Source organism: Pyrgilauda ruficollis, unplaced genomic scaffold (assembly GCF_017590135.1).
Source record: "Pyrgilauda ruficollis isolate IOZ18807 unplaced genomic scaffold, ASM1759013v1 scaffold4, whole genome shotgun sequence".
In the NCBI taxonomy this organism is placed as follows: Eukaryota; Metazoa; Chordata; class Aves; order Passeriformes; family Passeridae; genus Pyrgilauda; species Pyrgilauda ruficollis.
In genome coordinates, this window is record NW_024525489.1 from 14,770,788 (window position 1) to 14,790,543 (window position 19,756).

The window sequence follows — 19,756 nt, forward strand, 5'->3', positions numbered from 1 at the left end:
AGCTAAAAGCTCTCTTCTGGAATAGGAATATGACACATTCCTAGTCAGTGTTGCACTAGTACTGATGTAAACTGCCCCATAATTATTCATGGTACATTTACATTTGAAGTCCTTGCTTAAAACTGTATTTGAATGGGAACATTGGTAGAAACAGTGCTGACAGACTTTTCATCATGGTAAAATGCCTCTTTCTGTAGCAGCTGGCATTCTGTATTTCTGTGATCTAGGCTATGTAGTCACTCTTAAAATGAATCCTGACTATGAAATGGCATAGGGAACACAAGCTAAGCCTTGGCTGAGAATAATTTGTTATGTAATTAGTACAATGATAAGAATATATCAAAACCTCCACTCTTTAAAGCGTGGTAGGCATAGGAATTTTTATGTTTCCTTTCCAACCTACGGGTTTCAACTGCTTGTATCTTCCAGAATTTTTCAGATTTTTCACTTGTTTGAAAGCAGGTCTTTTATTTCTAGAAAGTCTGATAGGGAGAGAAAAGTTCTTTTGATCAGACCGCTTTTATAATGGTAACAGTGCCTCAGAAAATAAAATGGATTGCTCAAAGACATGTACTGATTTTGGAGAAAGTCCTTGATAAATCAGAGGAGCAAAAAAAAAAAAAACAAAGGATTTGGCATGGCAAGTCAAACTGTAATTTTAGGTGGTAACAGGCTTCAGAGTAGAAGAATGTAGAATTCTTTGATCAGAATTGCTTTTAGTGGGAAATCCTTTCTTCTGTCATTGTTCCCTTCCAGGTAAATGACAATGTTCCCAGTAGAAGCAGTTAAAAAGGCACAATTCAAAATACTATATATGACACATATATAATTCTTTCACAGTTACTGAATAGTAACTTCTGGATATTGGAGATCTAAAATAGTAATCTTGAAAGGCATGTTGTCAGGTAAACTACATATTCCATTTTATTTTTGACTCAATTTTACTGCCATTTGGAGCATATACGCAGTTATCTGGGGTACTGAACACTACAAAAATAATTTTAAAAAAAGATATAATGGCTTTAAGCTACTTAGCAGTGGTGTGTCGTAGTGTCATATATCTAAAGTTGCCATTTTAAAGTACTTCTTCAAGCTTTTACTCTAAATGTATTTGTATTTCAAAATTAAATACAATTTATCTTGAAGCTTTCATAACTGTTATTTCCTGTGGAAAAACAGTACCACTTTCTAGATTAAATTGGGATAGCAAGCATCTGTCAAGTCTCTTCAAAGAATTTTCATTGTTTTGTAGTGAAGAGATTAAAACAAGTAAATGATTTTTAAAATTTAGACTTTATCATTACTTTTCTAACTGAGAACTAGATAATTCAGGTATTAACTTGCTACTTATTCCTGTCACAGAGTATCTTCTAAGGAGAAGATCTCAATGGGTGAAGCCAATTTATCAAGTAAAGGAAAATGGTTGTATTTACCTTGTTGATTTGTCATACCTTCAAAGGAATCACTAAGATATAATTCTTAAGAGTGGTAAGTTAACTAGTGCTAGTCACATCACAATTTATTTCTTAGAAGAGGCTGCCCAGAAAAGCAGCTGTAGTAAAATGTTCTAACACCATCACTGTGTGGTGTTAGAATGGCTTTTTCATTCTCTTGAATTAAAGATCTAGTCTAGATGGGAAAGTAATAGCAGATGACACCACATACCAGTGACACCAGCAGCTGAGTGGATGGCACAGTGCTGGCAGGGACAGCTTCCCTTAGTACTGGGACGGATGCTTTGAGATTCCAGGTTGATGCAAGAGCTGTGCAGAAAGCCAGAGTGTTTCAAGTTTTGTGCAGCTGCTTGACAGGTATTACTGTCAGGTAAGAAATCTGATTTTATTCTGAATTCAGGTACAAAAATCTAAGAAAATTGTCTGTTTGGGGAGGATTAAAAGTGAAACTGCTTCTTTTTGTTTGGTCTTGCACAAATTCTCAACACAGAAGCTGGGGAGCAACATAGATTTCCTTTGCATTTAACAGTTCTTACTGTCTTGCAAAGTTGTTTCTTATGAAATGTTGGAATACCATTTTAGCAATAAAAATAGTAGTACCAAGTCCTTATGGTGTTTCCTTGTCTTCACTTAAATGTTATTAGTCATTCCAGAAAGTCAAAACACTGTTGTTAAAATCCTTTCAGTATCTTTTTAGTAGTGTCACTGTTTGATGGAGACTGTGTTCACCACAATGCAGAAGAATTCGTAATCTCCTTCCAAGTTTTGGTAATTTTCCAAAAGACAGCTTTTACACTTGATTTGGGGTTTGCAGGCTTCTTTCAATTTTTGTTCCCTACTCTTACTGCTCTTGGACTGCACTAATTCAATGTTTCTGTTTTAGGATACTAAGATGTATGTAAAATAGTGAGAACCTTCCTACTAAGACTTAACAGCAAGACCTCAGTCCCTGCAAGTTTTTAGAGAATTCAACTAAGGGTAGCAGTACAGAGACCTGAATTACAGAACCCTTATACATCACTTCCAAATTCATTCTGTGTTTCAGCTGAATCCAGTACACTGAATCCAGTCCTAGGAGATCAATGCCAAATGCTGAACAGCACACCTCATTAATGTAACTATGTGAGACACTGGATGCTGTCTGTAGGTGATCTGTTCAGCTGCTGGATCTCATTGTTTGTTTTAACTAAACCCATTTCCTGGTGTTCTGAAGCAAGTTCTCTCTTCTCTACTTAATAAATAAATTCTAATTGTTCTGCATTTGTTTGCTTTCTGTTTAGGCATGTTGCACTGGAGGGTGCTATATAAACCCCAATTAAGCTACATAAATTATCAGCCATGTGATTCTTGTAATGAATTGTTCCCCTTTATGTCACGCATTCGGAGGACATAGCCCCATGGAATTATTCAGACTTTCATCCCGTAGTGGTTTCAGTACTTTATTTTGAAAGTCTCTTAATAGCTAGTTTAAAACAAGAGAACAATTAAATGTAAAGTGTTCTTTATTAAATAAACTCAAAAGATAAAGCAAATTGTGCAGTTAAGAAAGACAACAACGTGGCTAAAGGATTTTTACAGCAGAAAACAAATTGCGGCAAATGAGCATTTCAGTCTAGCAGCCAAACTGTCCTCATTTTTATGGAGTTAATTTCGGTCCTCAAATTGTGACTTGTTTTTTAAAAGATATGCTGCTAGAAATTCAATGGGATTGGGCGGTCTGCAAAGAAAAAAAGTAAATCAAAAGCAATTATTTTTTATTATATGAAATTAGGTAGATGAAGGACCAATCACCTTCCCTTAAAAGCAACAGAGCTCCTCCCAAACACTTCTAAGCATTGATTTAGGGATGACCAATGACCTAGAGTGACTCTGTAATTTTCCCGTTTATGTCTAATTAGGAAGTTTTTAAAAAGGGGTCTTAGTCACCATGGGTTCAATGTTACTAAATTGCTAGAACAGTTACCTACTTACATACCTAAAACCACAAGCTGTAAGCATAAATACTGTATGTACATCCTTGGATACGACATGAATTTGCCAATTTCTTTAACTTATGCTATTTAAAGTAAAACTGAATCTGTTTTTTTTTTTTTTTTTGAGTGGTTATTGTGTAGCTTAGTGTATTAAGAGTTATTTCATGGTTTCTGGCAACTGAAACACAACAAATCTTCAAGTCTGAGAAGTACTGTAACTTACAAGTAGTCAATAATAAACACTTTTGATCACTGGCCTTAGTCCGTAGTTTTTTTTAAAAGAACTCCTCTGGCTATACCATGTGAATCCTGCTAATCTGGATTCTGTCCACAGAATAAATGACATACTTATTCCACAGCAGGTCAAACCAAAGGTCTGGCAGTGAGCAAATATGCCTATAAAGAGCACAAAAACAACAACAACAAAAAAAAAAAAAAAAAAAAAATGCAGAGATACTTCTCGACCATCCTTTTGGCTTCCAAGCATGTACCAATTCCTGAGCTAGCACCCTTAATAGTCCTGGGTGGATTCCTCTACACCTTTGACCAGTTGCCTCTGGAGCACAAATAAAATATTAATGTCCTCAACTGAAAGCAAAAAAATAGCTTAATTATGTGACCTGTGAAGGATCAGCTCTTCTGTTCGCTATGAATTTGCTACCTGCTTTGTTTAATTTGATTACTGTATCAGAAGAGATAATAAACAGTCCATCCCAATACGTCATCTCTGTGCTGTTGTGATTTAACAGGCTCCTAATATGTTCGTCCACAGAAGCCTCTTTTCTAGATATCATCTATTCAGTCATTCCATATACAGACAGCATTCCATACTTATGACTACCTTGTCACTCTCACTTTTTCACGTTCTACCAGAATACAGGGGAATTATACATAATATTAAAAATACAGGAATATCACAAATTTAAATAGTGACATTACGCTTTTTTTTTACCCTTTTAAGTTGGTTTTACCCCTTCAATTTCTAAGTCCTACCATTCAGAATTTATTTTTTATTAAAGCAGTGCATTGACATATACATGTAACAGTTTAACATTTTTCCACAAGGGTAATTTTTAGCTCAGAAGCTAACATTTTGTCAGTACTGTTTTTAACCACTCTCTGAGGTCTACAATTTTATGTTTATTTGGATTCAATGTCATTTTCTGTCAGTTTAAATTATTCATGGCAGTCTTCAGTTTTATGACGTTCCTGTGCAATTATTTACAATTGATCAACTTAAAAAACAAACAGAAACTGAAACACAAAACTCCCTAATCTAGTCTGTAAAACTCAGTCTCATTAACAACTTTTCAGCCACTTCTTCAAATTGTTATAAGTGATCTTTTCCATTATTCTAGAGTTGAGCTTGTTTCACCATGAAAATTCAACATTTACTTCTACCCTCTATCTCATATCTTCCCATCAGTTCCTCATCCATATGAAGGTGTTTCCTTTAATCCCAACAGCAACTAACCCTCTTTAAAAGCTGTTAGTGAATAACTATGTGAAAAACTTTTTGGAAATTTAAACAGACAGACTACATCATCTGCATTCCTCTTTATGCATGCTTGCTGACTCCTTCAATAAACTCCGAGACACTTAAAAGACCTAACAAAAATTGTGTTGACCTCCTCCCATATATGTCATTTATTCATATGCTCACTATCCTGGATGGTAATTTCTACTGAATTCCAGGCATGATCATCAGATTTATTGGGCTGTTCCCTGAACATTTCTACATTCCTTTGAAAAAGGACTTAGTTCTTTTCCACTAGTTATTTTCCCATTCAATTTTAAGCAGTAAGTTATACAGCAGAGCTGATAGTTCAGCTTTCTCACTCCTGAGGGTTTATTATGCTCAGCTGAACAGACAGTTTGCCCTGGCAGGTTCATACTATTCAGATTTTTACCTGTATGTTCTCCCCAACTCCTCCTATCAATGATCCAATTTCACTGCTGTGATGAGCCCCCGCAAAGAAGATGGAGAACAGGCAAGACAAGGCAAGGCAAGGGGAAGGGAAAGAGAAAGGGAAGGGAAGGAAAAAGTTTGCCTGTCACACAGGTATTCAGAGTGTAAGGGTGGGGTATTAACCTTGAGCAGCTGTGTTTTACATTGAGTCTGCAGCAGAACTCCCACAGATGTCAGCTGAAGATCTGCACATCCCTCAGGTGTGCACATTGGTGGACCTTCCTAGGTGCCTAATTTTGCTTAATTAGCTGTCTGTACACTGCAGTTTAAATTCCCAACTCCTTTTGAAGGTCATACACTGTTGATGGTTTTTCTGACTGCAGGTGCCATGATGCAATTATGGTCACTTATACCAGCTTTTGTTTGTATTATTTCAATTTGACAGATGGTTACATTCAGTACAATTTGCCACTAGTGAGGACACATCAAAAGGCCAGAAATTATTTTTGTTAAGATGAACATCTGTTTGCTTTTATTGAAGGATAACTTTCTACACTGACTGGTAAAGAGAGCTGGGGCATCTCAACAGCATAATCTTTACCCAGAGGATAAACCATCAGTCTGCTTCTTACTCTGTTGACAGTGCAGGCTCAGCCATATCCTTTAGGAAGTATCTTAATCTCTGACAAAGATGCATGTCATGCCTGATTTGTCTTTCCTTCTCTTAAATGTCAAGCACAACTGTTTATAATTCCACACTACAAAAATCTTCAGAACTAGAACATCCTCTTGCCTTGTTTCTCTGAGGTGAATTATGTGATAAAAGCAATAACAAAACCCCTCCCATTTTTCCCTCTAAAACTTTCACAGTAGCGTACCTCATTGGGAGATCATGAATTCAATAAAAAACTCCTGTCATGCCGTGTGTGCCTAAGTGAGGAATCCATCCTGCATGGTCAATCACAGCAACTCATGGGTTCATAAACCTGTTATAACGAGGATCTTACAAAGAGCAAAACCATATTTGGTGTGTGAGGCCTGAAAGGTGCTGCACTGCCCAAGTTTGAGACCTGCATTTTCCTAGGAACAGAAGGGACAGAAGCATCTTACCTCTCTTTTGCAAGAACAGCAAGTCCCTGTAGCAAGATAGGTACAACTGTCTGATCCAAGTAGGCACGTGTGGGTAATGACTGAAGATCCACCTTCTGCTTTGACGTTTTCTCAGCATTTAGTTTCTCATTTTCTACTATCCTCTGAAGTATAAAAGAAAAAAAAAAAAAAGTAAGTGAATGAACACTGTTAATAGCAGCCACATCTACTTTAAAGTGCGTGTACAAAGTACCCGTCTCTGCAATTCGATGGCAAAAATTTCTTTACATCTTTTAAGAATATTTAAGTGCATATTTTTCCTTGCACAAAAACCTAATCCAGAGGAACCTTCTGTTAAATTCCTACATTTTTGGGAAACAAAGTTTAGAAGTTGTAAGTTTTCTACAAGAGAAGACATCCAATCCCAGTAATTTTTATTTCTGCTTTTGCATTCACTAATTTGAACTCTACACCACTAAGACAGGAATGACTACCAACAAGTCTCAGTTGGATGGTTCCTATACACGTGCTTCTAACACCAAATGCTAAAAGCACAAGGAACTCAGGTGAAGCCTGACAAAGGGGACTCCGCTAAAGTCAAGTACTTTGTGACTGTGCTCTACTCAAGTATAGATGGACACTTTAAACAAAACATATGCAAAATACTTCCAGGTACTTTTTGATCAAAAAGTGCTGAATCATCTTACACCATTAACTGTAGTTGAAAAGTGATACCCTCCCACTGCCAGTAAACCGAATGTATTCAGTGCAATGTACATGAATCTACTGGCACGGGACCAATGTGTTATGGCTCTGTAGGAACTATGGAAGCTGAGGCATAGACACAAGCACTTATCAGAGAGATGAGTCCCAGATGTTTTAAAATAGCTTCTGCAAAAGCTTAGCACAGAGTAGGAAGTTATAATAAAAGGAGACTGAAGACTTTTCTTTAATAAGAAGTAAATGCCATAGAGTTAGGAAGTGATTCTCCCAGTCTACTCAGCATAGGTTGAGCCTAATGTGGATGGGTTTTTTTGTGCCATAATATATATCTATATCTCTCACAGATAGCAATAGAACAGATAATAATCATAAGATACTTCAAAAAAAAAACCCCAACTCATTAAAAGGCTCATTAGCTACTTCACTACCATTTAGAACAATGGAAGTAGCACAACAGAAAATATATTTACAGCCATTTCTACCAGGGACAGGTATTGCTTAGCTCCATTGAGAATATTACATTTTCTGAAGTTAGACTCAGGAGATAACTTTCCCCAAATCACAAATGTGACTTCCACTGCAACAAAATCTTTGTTACCTCTACATTTTCAGTGAGGCCATATTCGGAATGAGGATTTTCTGGAACCTGTAAAATAACACATAGTTAGTAAAGCTAAAATTCTCCTTTTACACGTGAAACATAATGCACATAAAACTTTTCTTTTTATACCTGTGGCTGTCCCTCCATAATCTGTTCTCCCTCCATGATTTGAAAAGTGAAATCTGATGGATGTCCAAGAAGATCTAGGCAAGCAATAAAAAAACTGGTCAGTAGGCTGAGATGAAGCCCATCTGAGCTAAGTGATATTGCATCACTTGGTTACTAATGGTTACCAAGGCACAATTACTAGAAAGCAGAGGGACCGCCCCCCCCCCCCCCCCGCGCCAAACTTGAACTGGTTTCTCCCGCACGCAGAACCGACAAGCGCCTTTAAGTTTCGCGTTACGTCCGCTGAAGAGAGCAGTACTGGGATTAGAAAATACAGCACTCATGCCCCCGGGACGCCGGAGACATCCCTTTCCCTCCGTCCGTCCCTCCCGTGCCCGCCACAGCGCCCCGAGAGCCCCCGCGGGCAGGGCCGGGCTGGGGCCGCGCCGCAACCGCGGGCCACGTGCGGGCGCCGCCCCCGGCCGTGCCCCGGGCACCCCGCGGGGACAGAGGCGGCCCCGCCGCAGGGCTCTCACCGCCGGTCGGTCCGGGACGGGCGGGACACCGGGACGGGCGGGACACCGGGAGCGGCTCCGCAGCAACCGCCGCCGCCGTCGCGAGTTGTTTTGACGTCAGTGAAGCGGTCGCGCGGCCGGCCCCCGGCGCAGTGCGCCTGCGCGGGCCCCACCCAGCCCGGCCGCGGGGGGCGGGGCCGGGAGCGGGCCTGGGGCCGGTTCGTGTGGAGGCGGCCTGTGGGAATAAAAGGCGCGGGATGTGCTCGCTTCCAGATCCGCCTGGGGTTTTGGGATACGGAGATGTGCTCGGAAATGAACGCGGCTTGGTGTCTGAGCACTGTGGTGTTCGCGAAAAATAACATTGCTGAAGCTGATTTGGATCTGGAAGGGGTTTTGTTAGTTAAATAACTGTTAACAGTGCTTGAAGCTTCTGGAATTTCTTTGGTATTACAAAATCTGTTAAAACTTTATATCAGTAAATAAGAGATTTTTTTTTAAAGGACAGTTACATGTACAAAAAAATATTCCTCCTCTCATGAGTGGGCTGGAACATACTTGATAATATTTTCATAATAGAAGTACATCATCATTACAAAACACAGAAGAAAAATACTTGATTTAAATCTCTGCATTTTTTTCCAGCACTAATAGGCTGTCTGTCTAATAATGGTCTAGGTCATGAGTAGTTGCCATATGTTTGTTATTTTATATGCAATAACATTCTGTATTCTATACAGTAAGAAAACTGTATACTGTGTACTGTTCTGTCATTAAAAAAAACTCCACTCTGTCATTTAAGAAAATAAATACACGTTACTGGAGCAACTGGAAGTAACTTTATGAGGCATAAACAAACAAAAAACAACCCAGTAGTTTTATTATAGTAATTTTGGAAGAATGAATCAAACACTGCAGACAGTAGTGATTTTAGTTTGGCATATCCTTTTAATTAACATGCCCCACCAACTGCTCTTTCTTGCTATAAGCTGGGGGAAACTTGCTTGTGCACTGAATTACCTGTCTACAGTTTTGGGACTGTCCCAGCTCCTGTGTGCAATTCAGGCGTGCGACAGGGAGATGATCTGCCATCATCTAGGATCACTCAGTATTTTATTTGTAGAACAGAGAGTGTGTGGCAAAGCAGAACAACGGTGAAAAAGATCAGACAACAGACAATGCACCCACAAAGGTGGGAAGGTTGAAGCACAGAGGGAGGCGTTCGCTAAAGTGGTGAATATAGCAGCAGACACAGAAGTGCTGGTGTATGGATGCCTCCCCTCGGTTGCTAGACCAAAGGTACCAAAGCATTTTTAAGGTTTGAGATAACCAAAGGAGTAGGGAGCTGGAGGATCTATCTCTTTGGTGAAACACAAATAAATATTATGGCTGGGCAGATAATTGAGAAGGGCTTGGACAACTGCATGTTCACTTTTGGTAAGGAGAGTGGAGTAAAGATTTTTTTTTTTTCTTCCAGAGCGATGTATCTATAATGTATAGTGAATTCCATTAGCTCCCTGCATGTGAGGAGACAGCCTGTCATTCCCATTACAGAGCTGCGGAGCAGACAAAGCACCGAGCACAGCTCCGGGGTGGCGGGAGCAGGGACACCGCCGGGGACTGGCTGCTCCACGCCTCTCCGTGCGAGGGAATTCCCCGGGCTCTGCCTGTGTGCCACCAGCAATCACTCCAGGCGGGAGCGGCGCCAGGAACCTGCGCTGCATTGTGCCTGCGGGCCGGCTCACAACCCCAGTCAGAATCATTAATCCTATTAAATTATTCATCGCCCATCCACTCGGCGCGCCTCATGGGCCGGCACTGAGCGGCCCCGGCCAGGGCTGCAGCGGGCTGCTGCTTTCACTGTCGGGCCGCGCTCCCGGCAAGCCCCGAAAGGAGGCTGAGCCAGCTGGGAGGCGGCCTCTGCTCCCGGGCAGCCAGCGAAAGGACAAGGGTACATTTCCTCAGGCTGCGCCAGCGGTGGTCCAGGTTGGACACTAGGAGGAATTTCTTCACAGAAAGGGTTAACATGGCAATGGACTGCCCGAGGAGGTGGTATAGTCACCGTCCGCGATCATGTTCAAGACCCGTCCGGACGCGGTACTTAGTGCTATGATCCAGTTTTACAGCAGTCCAAGGCTAGACTCGATGGTCCCAGAGTGCATTTCCGACCACATTGATTCCGTGATTCCGTGCTTTCCAGGCCCAGCGCCGAGCGTGCCCGAGAGCCCGTCCCTCGGGCCGTGGCAGCGGGGCAGGCCGGGCGCTGTGGGCGCCGTACCCTCGCCTCCCATGGTGGGGGGGGGCGGTGCCAGCGCTCCCCGCCCCCGGCCGGGGCCGCCCGCATCCCGCCCTCCGTCCCTCCCCCTGGGCCGGCCGAAAGGGGCGTCGCCGCCGCCGCCATCGCCATGGCCGGTTGTTGTCAGTCCCTGGCAGCGGGTTATGGCGACGGCGGTGAATGAATTCTCCGGGTGGCCGAGGGAAGAAGAAGGGCTCAGCCGGCTCCAGTTCCGCGCCTCCGACCGCCGGCGCCTCTCCCTCCTCGCCGCCCGGGCCGGCGCCCCCCGTGCCGCCGGCGGGGGCGGCGGCGGCGGCGTCCCCGCACAAGCGGAACCTGTACTACTTCTCGTACCCGCTCTTCGCCGCTTTCGCCCTGCTCCGCTTCGTAGCCTTCCAGCTCGGGCTGCTCTTTGCCTGGCTCTGCGAGCGCCTCTCCCGCGGCGCCCTCATGGCCGCCAAGGGCAGCAGGGCCGGGGCCGGCGACGCGCCCGAGCCCGGCGGGGCGCCCGAGACGGTGCGGGCGTGCCACAAGCGGGCCTTCGAGTGCATCTCCATGGCTCTGCGCATCGACGAGGACGAGACAGGTAGGGAGGGAGCGCCCGCGGCCGCCCCGGGGTGCGGGGGGAGGCCGGGAAGGCCCTGTGCCGTGGAACCGCTTTCAGCTAAGAGCAAACAAAACCCGCTTGGGAGAGAAATGCGGGGGCTGCGGACGCTGTGTGCGGGGGTTGAGCCGTGCTGTGCCCGCATGCCGTGGCGGTGCTTTGGTCGCCGGCCGGGTCCGTCCGTGCCGCAGGTGCGGGTCGGATCACAAAGCTGCGGCCCGGGCTCGTTCCCCGTGCAAGACAAGTGCTTGTATCTCTCCCCAAAAACTTAATTTTTGCCGCGGGGGTCTGGGTAAGGCGGTTAAAAAATTGCTGGCGGGTGTGTTACTGTAACTAGCCTTCACCAAGCCAGCTGGACAACAAAAGCACCAAGGACAATAATAAGGATGCATCCTGTACTGCACTGCCTGACAAATGATGTGAGTGCTCAAGCGAGGCTGCAGGTTACTTGGCCCTCAGAATGCCCATTTGGAGTGGTGTGACTTTTAAGGAAATAAATACTTGCTTTAAGTATTTTGGCAGTTTCTTAAAAAATGTTTTTCTTAAACTGTATGACATGCATACTCTTAAAAAACCTAAAAACCTACCACTGTGTGATGAGAAGACCTTAAGGAGAGCATTTAGGGTTCAATGAAATATAACAGGAGTGAGGTTTTTTTTTTTGTGGGGCATTAAAAAAACCCCAACCAAACAAAATACTTGCTACTGAATTAAATTTAATAATTTGTTCTAAATGCAGCAGCATGATTCTGTCAGCATGCAAAAGGTAGGCCTTGGGGACATGCTGTGATGGTGTTTAAAATTGTCAGGAAAAGTCAGAATGCTTTATTCTAAACTTTCAGTTGCGCTTTAATGAAACTGCTATCCTAGAGGAGGAGATTAAAAATATAGCAGTAGGCCTTCAACAGAAGCTGCATGCTGACAGCACCACAAAAGCATGGGATGTGTCCTCCTTTGCAGTGACAGTTTGGGAGTGGCAGTGGTTCACTCTGGGAGAGAAAAAAAACCTGCACCATGTGCAGCAAGGTTAGCTCAGCACAGCTGTACAGGGAGAGAGCACTGAGGGTCATAGGAACAAAGCATGAAAGAAGGTGAGATAGCTGAAAGCTTTGGTGGTGTTGATGATTGCTCTGTGAGGAGTAGCAAAGTCTTGTCTTATCAGGCACCTCTTCCACTGCTGTGACCTTTAATTGTTGGTGGTTTGGAGGGTAAGCCCTTAAATATGAATTTTAATAATGGACTTGCTCTGTAGGGATCTTTAGGGTGATCATACATTAATTAGTTGCACAGGCCATACATTTAGTAAGATGATCTTTGCTGCTAATATGAGCATTTGCACAGCTGTTACAGCCCTGCAACATTCCACTAAGAAAGAACTCCTTTTAATACATAGATTTGTTACTTGCTTATTTAATTTTGCCAGAATACTTGTCTATTCTTTGAAAATTTTTTGATCTGTAAACAAGCTTTTTATATCTTCACAGAGAAAACCATATGTTAGACATAGTATGTAAAATGGTTGGAATTTCTGAATTGTCTAATAGCCTGTTAGTTGTGTGGCATTTTTGCTGTTGTGGGAGCTATGCATACTTCAGTAATTTTGATAGCACTTCTGGTAATTTTTTATGCTTCTGAATTAGTGGTGCAATTATTCTTGTTTTGGTATTTTCACAATTAAGCTTAATATATTTCCTTAAGAAGGTGCATGTGCTGTGTTGACCCCTGCAAGCAGTTAAGCATCCTCCACACAGCTTCTTGTTTACTCTTCTCAGTGGGACAGGGGAGAGCATAGGAGGAGCAAAAGTGAGGGAAAAAAAATGAGAAATCTTTCCAAGCAATGATTGCCTTTGAAGACAGCCCCCATTCAATTATTCATCTCCCCAGGTTTTTATTGATGACCATTATATTGTATGATGCAAAATATTGCATTGGCCAGTTTAGGTCAGTCATCCTGCTAGTGTCCTCTCCCAGCTTCCTGTGCACCCCTCAGCCTTCTCACTGGGGATCTGTGTGGGAAAAATAAAACCTTGAGGTTGTGCTGTTCAGCAATACTCAAAACATTTCTGTGTTATCAACTGTTTTAGTCACAAATCCAAAACACAGTGCCATTGGGGCTGTTTGAGGAAAATGAGCTCCATTCTGCCAGAGCCAATACGCCAAGTCAGCAACTTCCAAGGACTGTGACATTTATTTTATTTTTAATGTCATAATCCCTGAGAACTAGTCAACCATTCTGTGTGGAGTTGGAGCACAACCTTTGCAAACAGCTTGGTGTGGTATTGAGCTTTGGAAACTTTCTCCAGTTAAAAGCTGGAAGTGAAATTTTAATGATGACCTTGGCATGTCTGCAGCTGCCCCTAGGAATAACAAAGCCATTCAGGCTTTGTTAACAGAGGTGGGTGGAATCATCTCAAGTCAGGATTTCATTTAGCTATAATCAGTATTAGATTTGCGATTTATGCTGCAGTCAAAACTGTTTCTGTGGGTGGTGGAGAGAAGAAGCTTAAAGAAAAAGTCTAAAGGGAGGATTGAAGTCACTCACCTCGGGTGATTTAATTTATGTAGCTTTGTCCTTAACAGTCAGGATATATGAGGCTGGTGAAGAAAGGACAGTAATGATACAACTCCCAAGGTGTGTGGTGTTCATGACTATAGGCAGGTGCTTTGTGGTGGTAAGAAGAGCAAAGCATGAAATTACCTGCACAGGGGAACTTGCCAAATGTTATTAATAAGAGATTTTTTTTTTTTGTCTGAAGAGGAGCAAGAGAAAACCCTGAAAAGGATTATAGAAATGTATTGAAATATTTTTACTAACATGAAATTTACTAGAAGATAGGTTTGGGACTGAAGTTATCAAAAGATTTGAGTGTAGAAGCACACAACCACTGGCACTTAGGAATAGTTTTGTGAAACATCATCTGAAACTAGGGTAATGATATCTGAAGTTTCATTGTAGGCGTTTTTAGTTTTTTCTACCACTAGTAGTTTGCTAATGCTGATCAGGCTTTATGTTCTAATACCTAATCTGTTATATTCCTCTGTGGAAATGCATGCTTAGTGTGATATAATTATGTTGCAAAAGTATTTTTCCATATGCAGGTATATTAATTTTTAATGCAGAGTATTTATGGAAAGGGAGCAATATGAAGTAGGTATTAATAGGTCTTCAGTGGTTGACTTGCAGTCATGGTGTCACATGGTACAGGTACAGGCATGTTCATGGCTGTGTTTGCTGTAAAATGCACTCAGGACATGGTTGGTACAGAGGTGAGCTCTAACTCTGCTGTGTTCTGCTTCATGTGAAAGTTGACACACACCTGTAATACAGCAATTTCATAATAGCTTAAACAAAGAAATGCCCTCATGACAAATGAGCTGCACTGCACAAAAGGTGACCAGAGGAGATGTGTCTCTCATCTCTCTGGTGTAGTGTCTTAGACTTGTCGCTTTTCTTCTTGAGTTTCTGTGCTTCTATTGTTATTTTGGGTATTATTAGTGTTATTATTGGCTGTCACTGGAGGATTAAGAGGCACATCTCTACTTGATGTTCCAGAAGTAAAAACTGTTAATTTCACTGTTTATATTGGGTTTCAGAAATAAAAACTGTTAATTTCACCATTTCTGTTGGGAGTGATGAATATGTGTAGGTGAGCTTTTAGATCTTTTTTTGGGGGCATAAAAACTGTTAATTTCACCATTTCTGTTGGGAGTGAATATGTGTAGGTGAACTTTTAGATCTTTTTTTTGGGGCAGGGGAGGGGGGATTTATTTCTTTAAGGCAGATGAATTATTCTTGAAACAGGTAAAAGTGATTTGAGGCTGGTGTAGTACCTGTTTTTAATAGAAAAGCTTATTTGATATTTAAATAGATATAAAGTTGACAGTGTCCCTTTAAGACTTCCTTTAAATCACAGGATTTTGTTAAAATCTCTTCCTCTCTCTTACTTGTTTTATGCAGCATTATGTAGAACCATTCCTAAGCTTTAATTCGTTCAAGAAAATAATGGGCTCACTTCCTTTTTAAGCAGGACAAAAGGAACAAGCTGTTGAATGGTATAAGAAAGGAATTGAAGAACTGGAAAAAGGAATAGCTGTCTTAGTAATTGGTCAAGGTAAGCCAGTTTTGAGTTTTGTGGAACTGATTTTGGTTTATGGCTTCGTTGAAGTGAGAAATCAATATTACTAAATATGGTAGGGGCTAGGAGCAACCTGCTGTACTTCATAAGGATCTTCCTTATTCCTGTTTTAGCCGTAAGTGAGCACTTTTCCTTTTCTCTGTTCCACCTTAATATTCTGGTCTATATCACATGCAAATCTTGCTCCAAATATTTTCAGACTGCAAAATCATAAGGAGTTCATGTTACTGTTAAGTAAAACATGTGATTTCTTATATAATGGGAGTGCCAAAATACTGAGTTTTGATTTGATTTTCTGAAGTTGACAGCTCATGTTCTCACTTATGCAGAATTTTATATTCCCTTCAGTATAATGTAAAAAGAAACCCCCAATTTGGAATGGCCTGACATTGTGTTTCTGAATAACTTAGGCCAAAATAACTGAACATTTCCAACAAAGGAAGAATGCCAGCTATCTATGTGGAAGCATTTTAACCTTTAGTGTAGAAGTAGTTATGTACCATAGAAATACAGGTGTAGTGAAGGACTGGCTGAAAATTTGTCACCCAAATCACCTGCCCAAATCACCTGCCCAAACCTAAACCTGTAAGTGTTTTTGCAGACTTGTATTTATTCCCTTACCTGTGTTTAGAAGTATGTAGTGATCTTACTTAGGGGGCAATACCAGTGGCATTTGATATAACCTGTATAAATTGGCACAGTTTAAAAAAAAAAAGCTTGACTCGAACAGGAATTACTTCTTAGAAAGTGGTGTTAATGTCTAATTCTGTGTGTTTTGAAATGTAAAGGGACACAGTCAACTGAATTTAAATCTGTTAATTTTTCCAAAATCAGTTCCTTCAAATTGTACTTGCCTCTCAGTCACTTTTCAAGCTTTTATATTTTTGTTTTATTTGATTTCTCTTCAGAGAAATGCAGAGACAAGGGACGTATTAGGTCAGCATGAAATGTTAGACAATATGCAAAGCAGTGTTTGGGTTCCCATCGCTCTACAAGCACTGTTGTAAAGCAGAGAGTGTTAACTAACATCTTGATTAAATAGGAAGCTTTAGAGTTTTTTTCACTAGTTTTGTAATGAAGATATGTAGTGGAGGGGATAGATAAAGGGTGGGTGGAGGAGGAGGGAAGGCTGGGTATTAACAAATTGTGTTTTAACATGGATTTTTCTTTGTAAGGTGATCAGTGTGAACGGGCTCGACGTCTCCAATCTAAAATGATGACAAATTTGGCAATGGCCAAGGATCGGTTGCAGCTTTTAGGTACCAGTTACAATTCATGACTTTGGAAAGTTTATAATTATTTGCACAACTTCATTTAATGTATTCTTCTAAAATATTACTTTGATTTTTAAAGTGAAGGAGTCATTATCTTTGTAGGGTTGCTTTAGTTTAATTTTCAGTTGGGAGTAAGTGCTGTTGATGGATTTTGAAAATGGAATTTCATGACCCACTTTCAGGTATAAAAGTAACTGAGAAGTCTTTATATCATAGCACACTTGAGTCATAAAATGATGAAGTCTTGATTAACTCCTGATGGAGTTCAGGATTTTTCTGTTAGTACTGTAGTGAAATTTATGATATATTGCTGATCATGAGTGCCAAGTGTGCTTCTTGTAAGTGTAACTACTTCATATTCTTGTTGCTGTCACTTATATTAACAATTTTTCTTACTATTGGTAAATAATAATAATGATGATAATAATATTCTTTAACATCATATAGACCGTAAGGTTGTGAAATTCTAATTTTCTTGATTCTTTTCTAGTAGTGTTCTTTTTTAAAGTTAGAAGGTAGGGTCATATTTTTCAGAAGTATAGTGTTGTGTAGCTTTAGCTTTATTAAAATTAAATGTTGTATATAAATTCTTAACAAAGTAAAAATCCTCCCATCAAACGACAGACCACTGTGTAGTGCATCTTCTAAATTTAAAACTTTGAAAATGCTTTCAGTTCAGTCAGTAAAAGTAAAATAAGGGATATTTTTTAATTGCTCTTTATGGGTTCACTAACAAATGTACTTGATTTTAGCTTGCATATTTTAATCTTACCCTCTCCTGTGTGGAGTTGTACTAACTCATTCTTCTAGGAGCATATAGAGCAGATGGGAAAATTTGGGTTCTTTTCTCCTCTTACACTTGGTGGTTCTGTGGTCCTCACTGGTCACTGACAGGGAAGTTGTGACTGGTTCAAGGAAATTAACCCCTTTGTTTCCCTTTAGTTCCTAATGCCTTTAGTATTTTTGAAAAAAAATTGAAGGGGACAGGAAGTGAAAGAGGCATCTGTCTTCTATGCTTTAATATGGGTGTTTCTTCATGCAGTTTTAGTATATGGAGAAAATATATTTTCCACTTACTAGGGTTAAAGGCAGACTTCTAGAGGTAATATGAACTAGGGAACAATAGAGTGAAAGTGATTACATGTAATAATCTTTGGTAAGGTATGGCTTGAAGTAACAGGGTTCGTGTTTTGTGGGTAGTGCTTCATCCTTGCTTGTATTACTTTAGTAGTGCTTGCAATGTTGATAAGTCGCTTACTTGCTGTGATCTGATTGAAAAGAAACAAAGGGTAAAATTCACAAAAAATTTCTTGAAGTATATTCGTCTCTACTACCAGAATGTGTGATCACATGCTATTTGTTTGCTTCATTCAGAGTGTAGATTGAAAGGTAAACAGATAGAACAGTGTTTTTTACATTAGTTGATGCAAAATAATTTTTTTTTAAATGATCAGTTTAACACTTTGGTTTGCCTAGGTTCTTGTTAATTTTTACCGAGGATGTGCTTCATACAATGTACCTAAAAGCGAAATTTGGATAAAAAGGAGCAAGTGAAGTCATGTGCCCTTTAGGAAGGCAAAAGATGTGGTTTGGAGGGATATTTCAGTTATTTTAAATCCCTACAAGTTTGATCATTAGGGTTCTATTTGTGTAATATTGTATGCCATCTAACCAACTTTGAAGTATTGACGGCATATTTTTTATTATTTTTGTCTGTCATTTTACATGGATTTTGTAGAAATTTAAGGTAATCTAGAGTTGAATTCCGTGTGCCATTTTAAACACACTTTTAGCCTGTTACTTATAGTAACAGATATTTGGAAGTTTTTGAGTGGTGTAAATATCCTTTTGTAGTTGAATTAAGCATGAGGCTCTTGAAGCTGTTACAGTTTAATGAAGTGTTTTTTCCTGGGAATTGAACTCATAAGAGCGTTTTCTGCTTTGGAATTTCTCCCTTTCTTAAGTCAGAATAGGCAAGTCCTTTATTACATTAGCTGAAAGGATAAAGCAAACCAGACAATAATGCCGAATATTTCATCCTGCTTGCTAGAGGGAGATGTGATTGCAGACTGCCTAACTCGAATGCCATCCAGTCAAGCAGGTTACATTGGTAGTACATAGAAAGTGAAAACTGAGTCATGCTGATTACAACTGTCCCTTGAAAGTGCTCAGTGTTGTTGATGTTTTTGGTTGGGTGTTGGTTTTTGATTTTTTTTGAAGTGTTGGTACATCAGTGTAACTTTAAGTTGCATGACCTCACTGATGGGGGTGTTGGACACCGCTGGTGAGCGTGTGATGTCTGATCACACCCCTGTGTTACCACTGAGTCATCACACCACTGGTGCCTTTCAGTGTTGGAAGGGGATGGAGCTACCCGCTGTGGATGATGGGTTTTCTACTTTGAGCCTTGTTTTCATCCTGAGTCTAAATTATGTATCTTACTCTGTTTAAAGCTGTCCTGTGACACAGTCTGAAAGCTGAAGTGACTGCATGTGTGTTTCAGGTCACCTCAAGGGGACTTGATGGTTTTGGCAGTCCATTGACAATATTGGGTTGTGCTGGCTGTCAGGGGACTTTAAAATTCTTCCATTTGGTTTGGTGGTGGCCCCCCATTTTTGACATGGTTTAGGGTGTGTTAGCTGGGTGGTTAAATCTTGCTTTGATGGTCTTCACACACCTGGTCTCTCCTGGATGACTGATCACCCATGTTAGAGTCATTAAATTTGATGTATTTAGAATGACAGGAGGGTATTTGTTTTCTACAGTTGATAGACTGATAGAACTTGGCAGCCTGTTGTTCCTAAAGATAGATGGCTGTAATGGCCAGTGCAACACTATTCAGTTCTAATGCTATTTATATGTTTTACTAGTCTGTGTTCTCTCATTTCAGAGAGGTTTCCTGTAGGGACACAGATTTCTGTCACAAGTGCCTTCCTGGGTATTTAGTGTAGCTTCAGTATTTTGGTTGAAGACTGTATGTGACACATAATTCAAATATCTGTCATCAGTATCCTCTTTGAAGGGTATTAATGTTCCTCTGTTGTGCCTGTGTAGATACAGTGTTCAATGGACAACTTTTGGAATATTTCACTTTCGTG

At 40.7% G+C, this 19,756-nt stretch overlaps 2 protein-coding genes across 10 annotated transcripts in view; one reads left to right on the plus strand and one right to left on the minus strand.

Annotated features, from left to right (window-relative positions):
- Positions 1-2,879: 2,879 nt before the first annotated feature.
- DPY30 (dpy-30 histone methyltransferase complex regulatory subunit) lies at positions 2,880-8,529 on the minus strand. 5 transcript variants are annotated; one of them, XR_005955935.1, is made up of 6 exons: positions 8,394-8,529; positions 7,879-7,952; positions 7,747-7,794; positions 6,447-6,589; positions 6,215-6,322; positions 2,880-3,171 (listed from the first exon to the last, which is right to left on the minus strand). XR_005955935.1 is itself a non-coding variant. In XM_041477120.1 (6 exons), the coding sequence occupies exons 2-6, from the start codon at positions 7,912-7,914 to the stop codon at positions 3,154-3,156; spliced, it is 291 nt and encodes a 96-aa protein (XP_041333054.1). In that variant the 5' UTR covers positions 7,915-7,952; positions 8,394-8,529; the 3' UTR covers positions 2,880-3,153. The 5 variants fall into 5 exon arrangements, 3 of the variants coding, with proteins under 3 accessions (XP_041333054.1, XP_041333053.1, XP_041333052.1); XM_041477120.1 differs by lacking the exon at positions 6,215-6,322 and adding an exon at positions 5,338-5,383; XR_005955936.1 differs by lacking the exon at positions 2,880-3,171 and adding an exon at positions 3,357-3,823.
- Positions 8,530-10,737: 2,208 nt separating this feature from the next.
- The window catches only part of SPAST (spastin), a 38,487-nt gene continuing 29,468 nt past the window's right edge, over positions 10,738-19,756 (plus strand). For 2 of the 5 annotated variants that reach the window (XM_041476960.1, XM_041476962.1), the window contains exons 1-3: positions 10,738-11,230; positions 15,274-15,360; positions 16,560-16,643. In XM_041476960.1, the coding sequence (XP_041332894.1) occupies positions 10,825-11,230; positions 15,274-15,360; positions 16,560-16,643 (577 nt within the window). In that variant the 5' untranslated portion in view covers positions 10,738-10,824. The remainder of the gene's footprint in view (positions 11,231-15,273; positions 15,361-16,559; positions 16,644-19,756) is intronic. The other 3 variants (XM_041476961.1, XM_041476963.1, XM_041476964.1) reach the window with 2 other exon arrangements.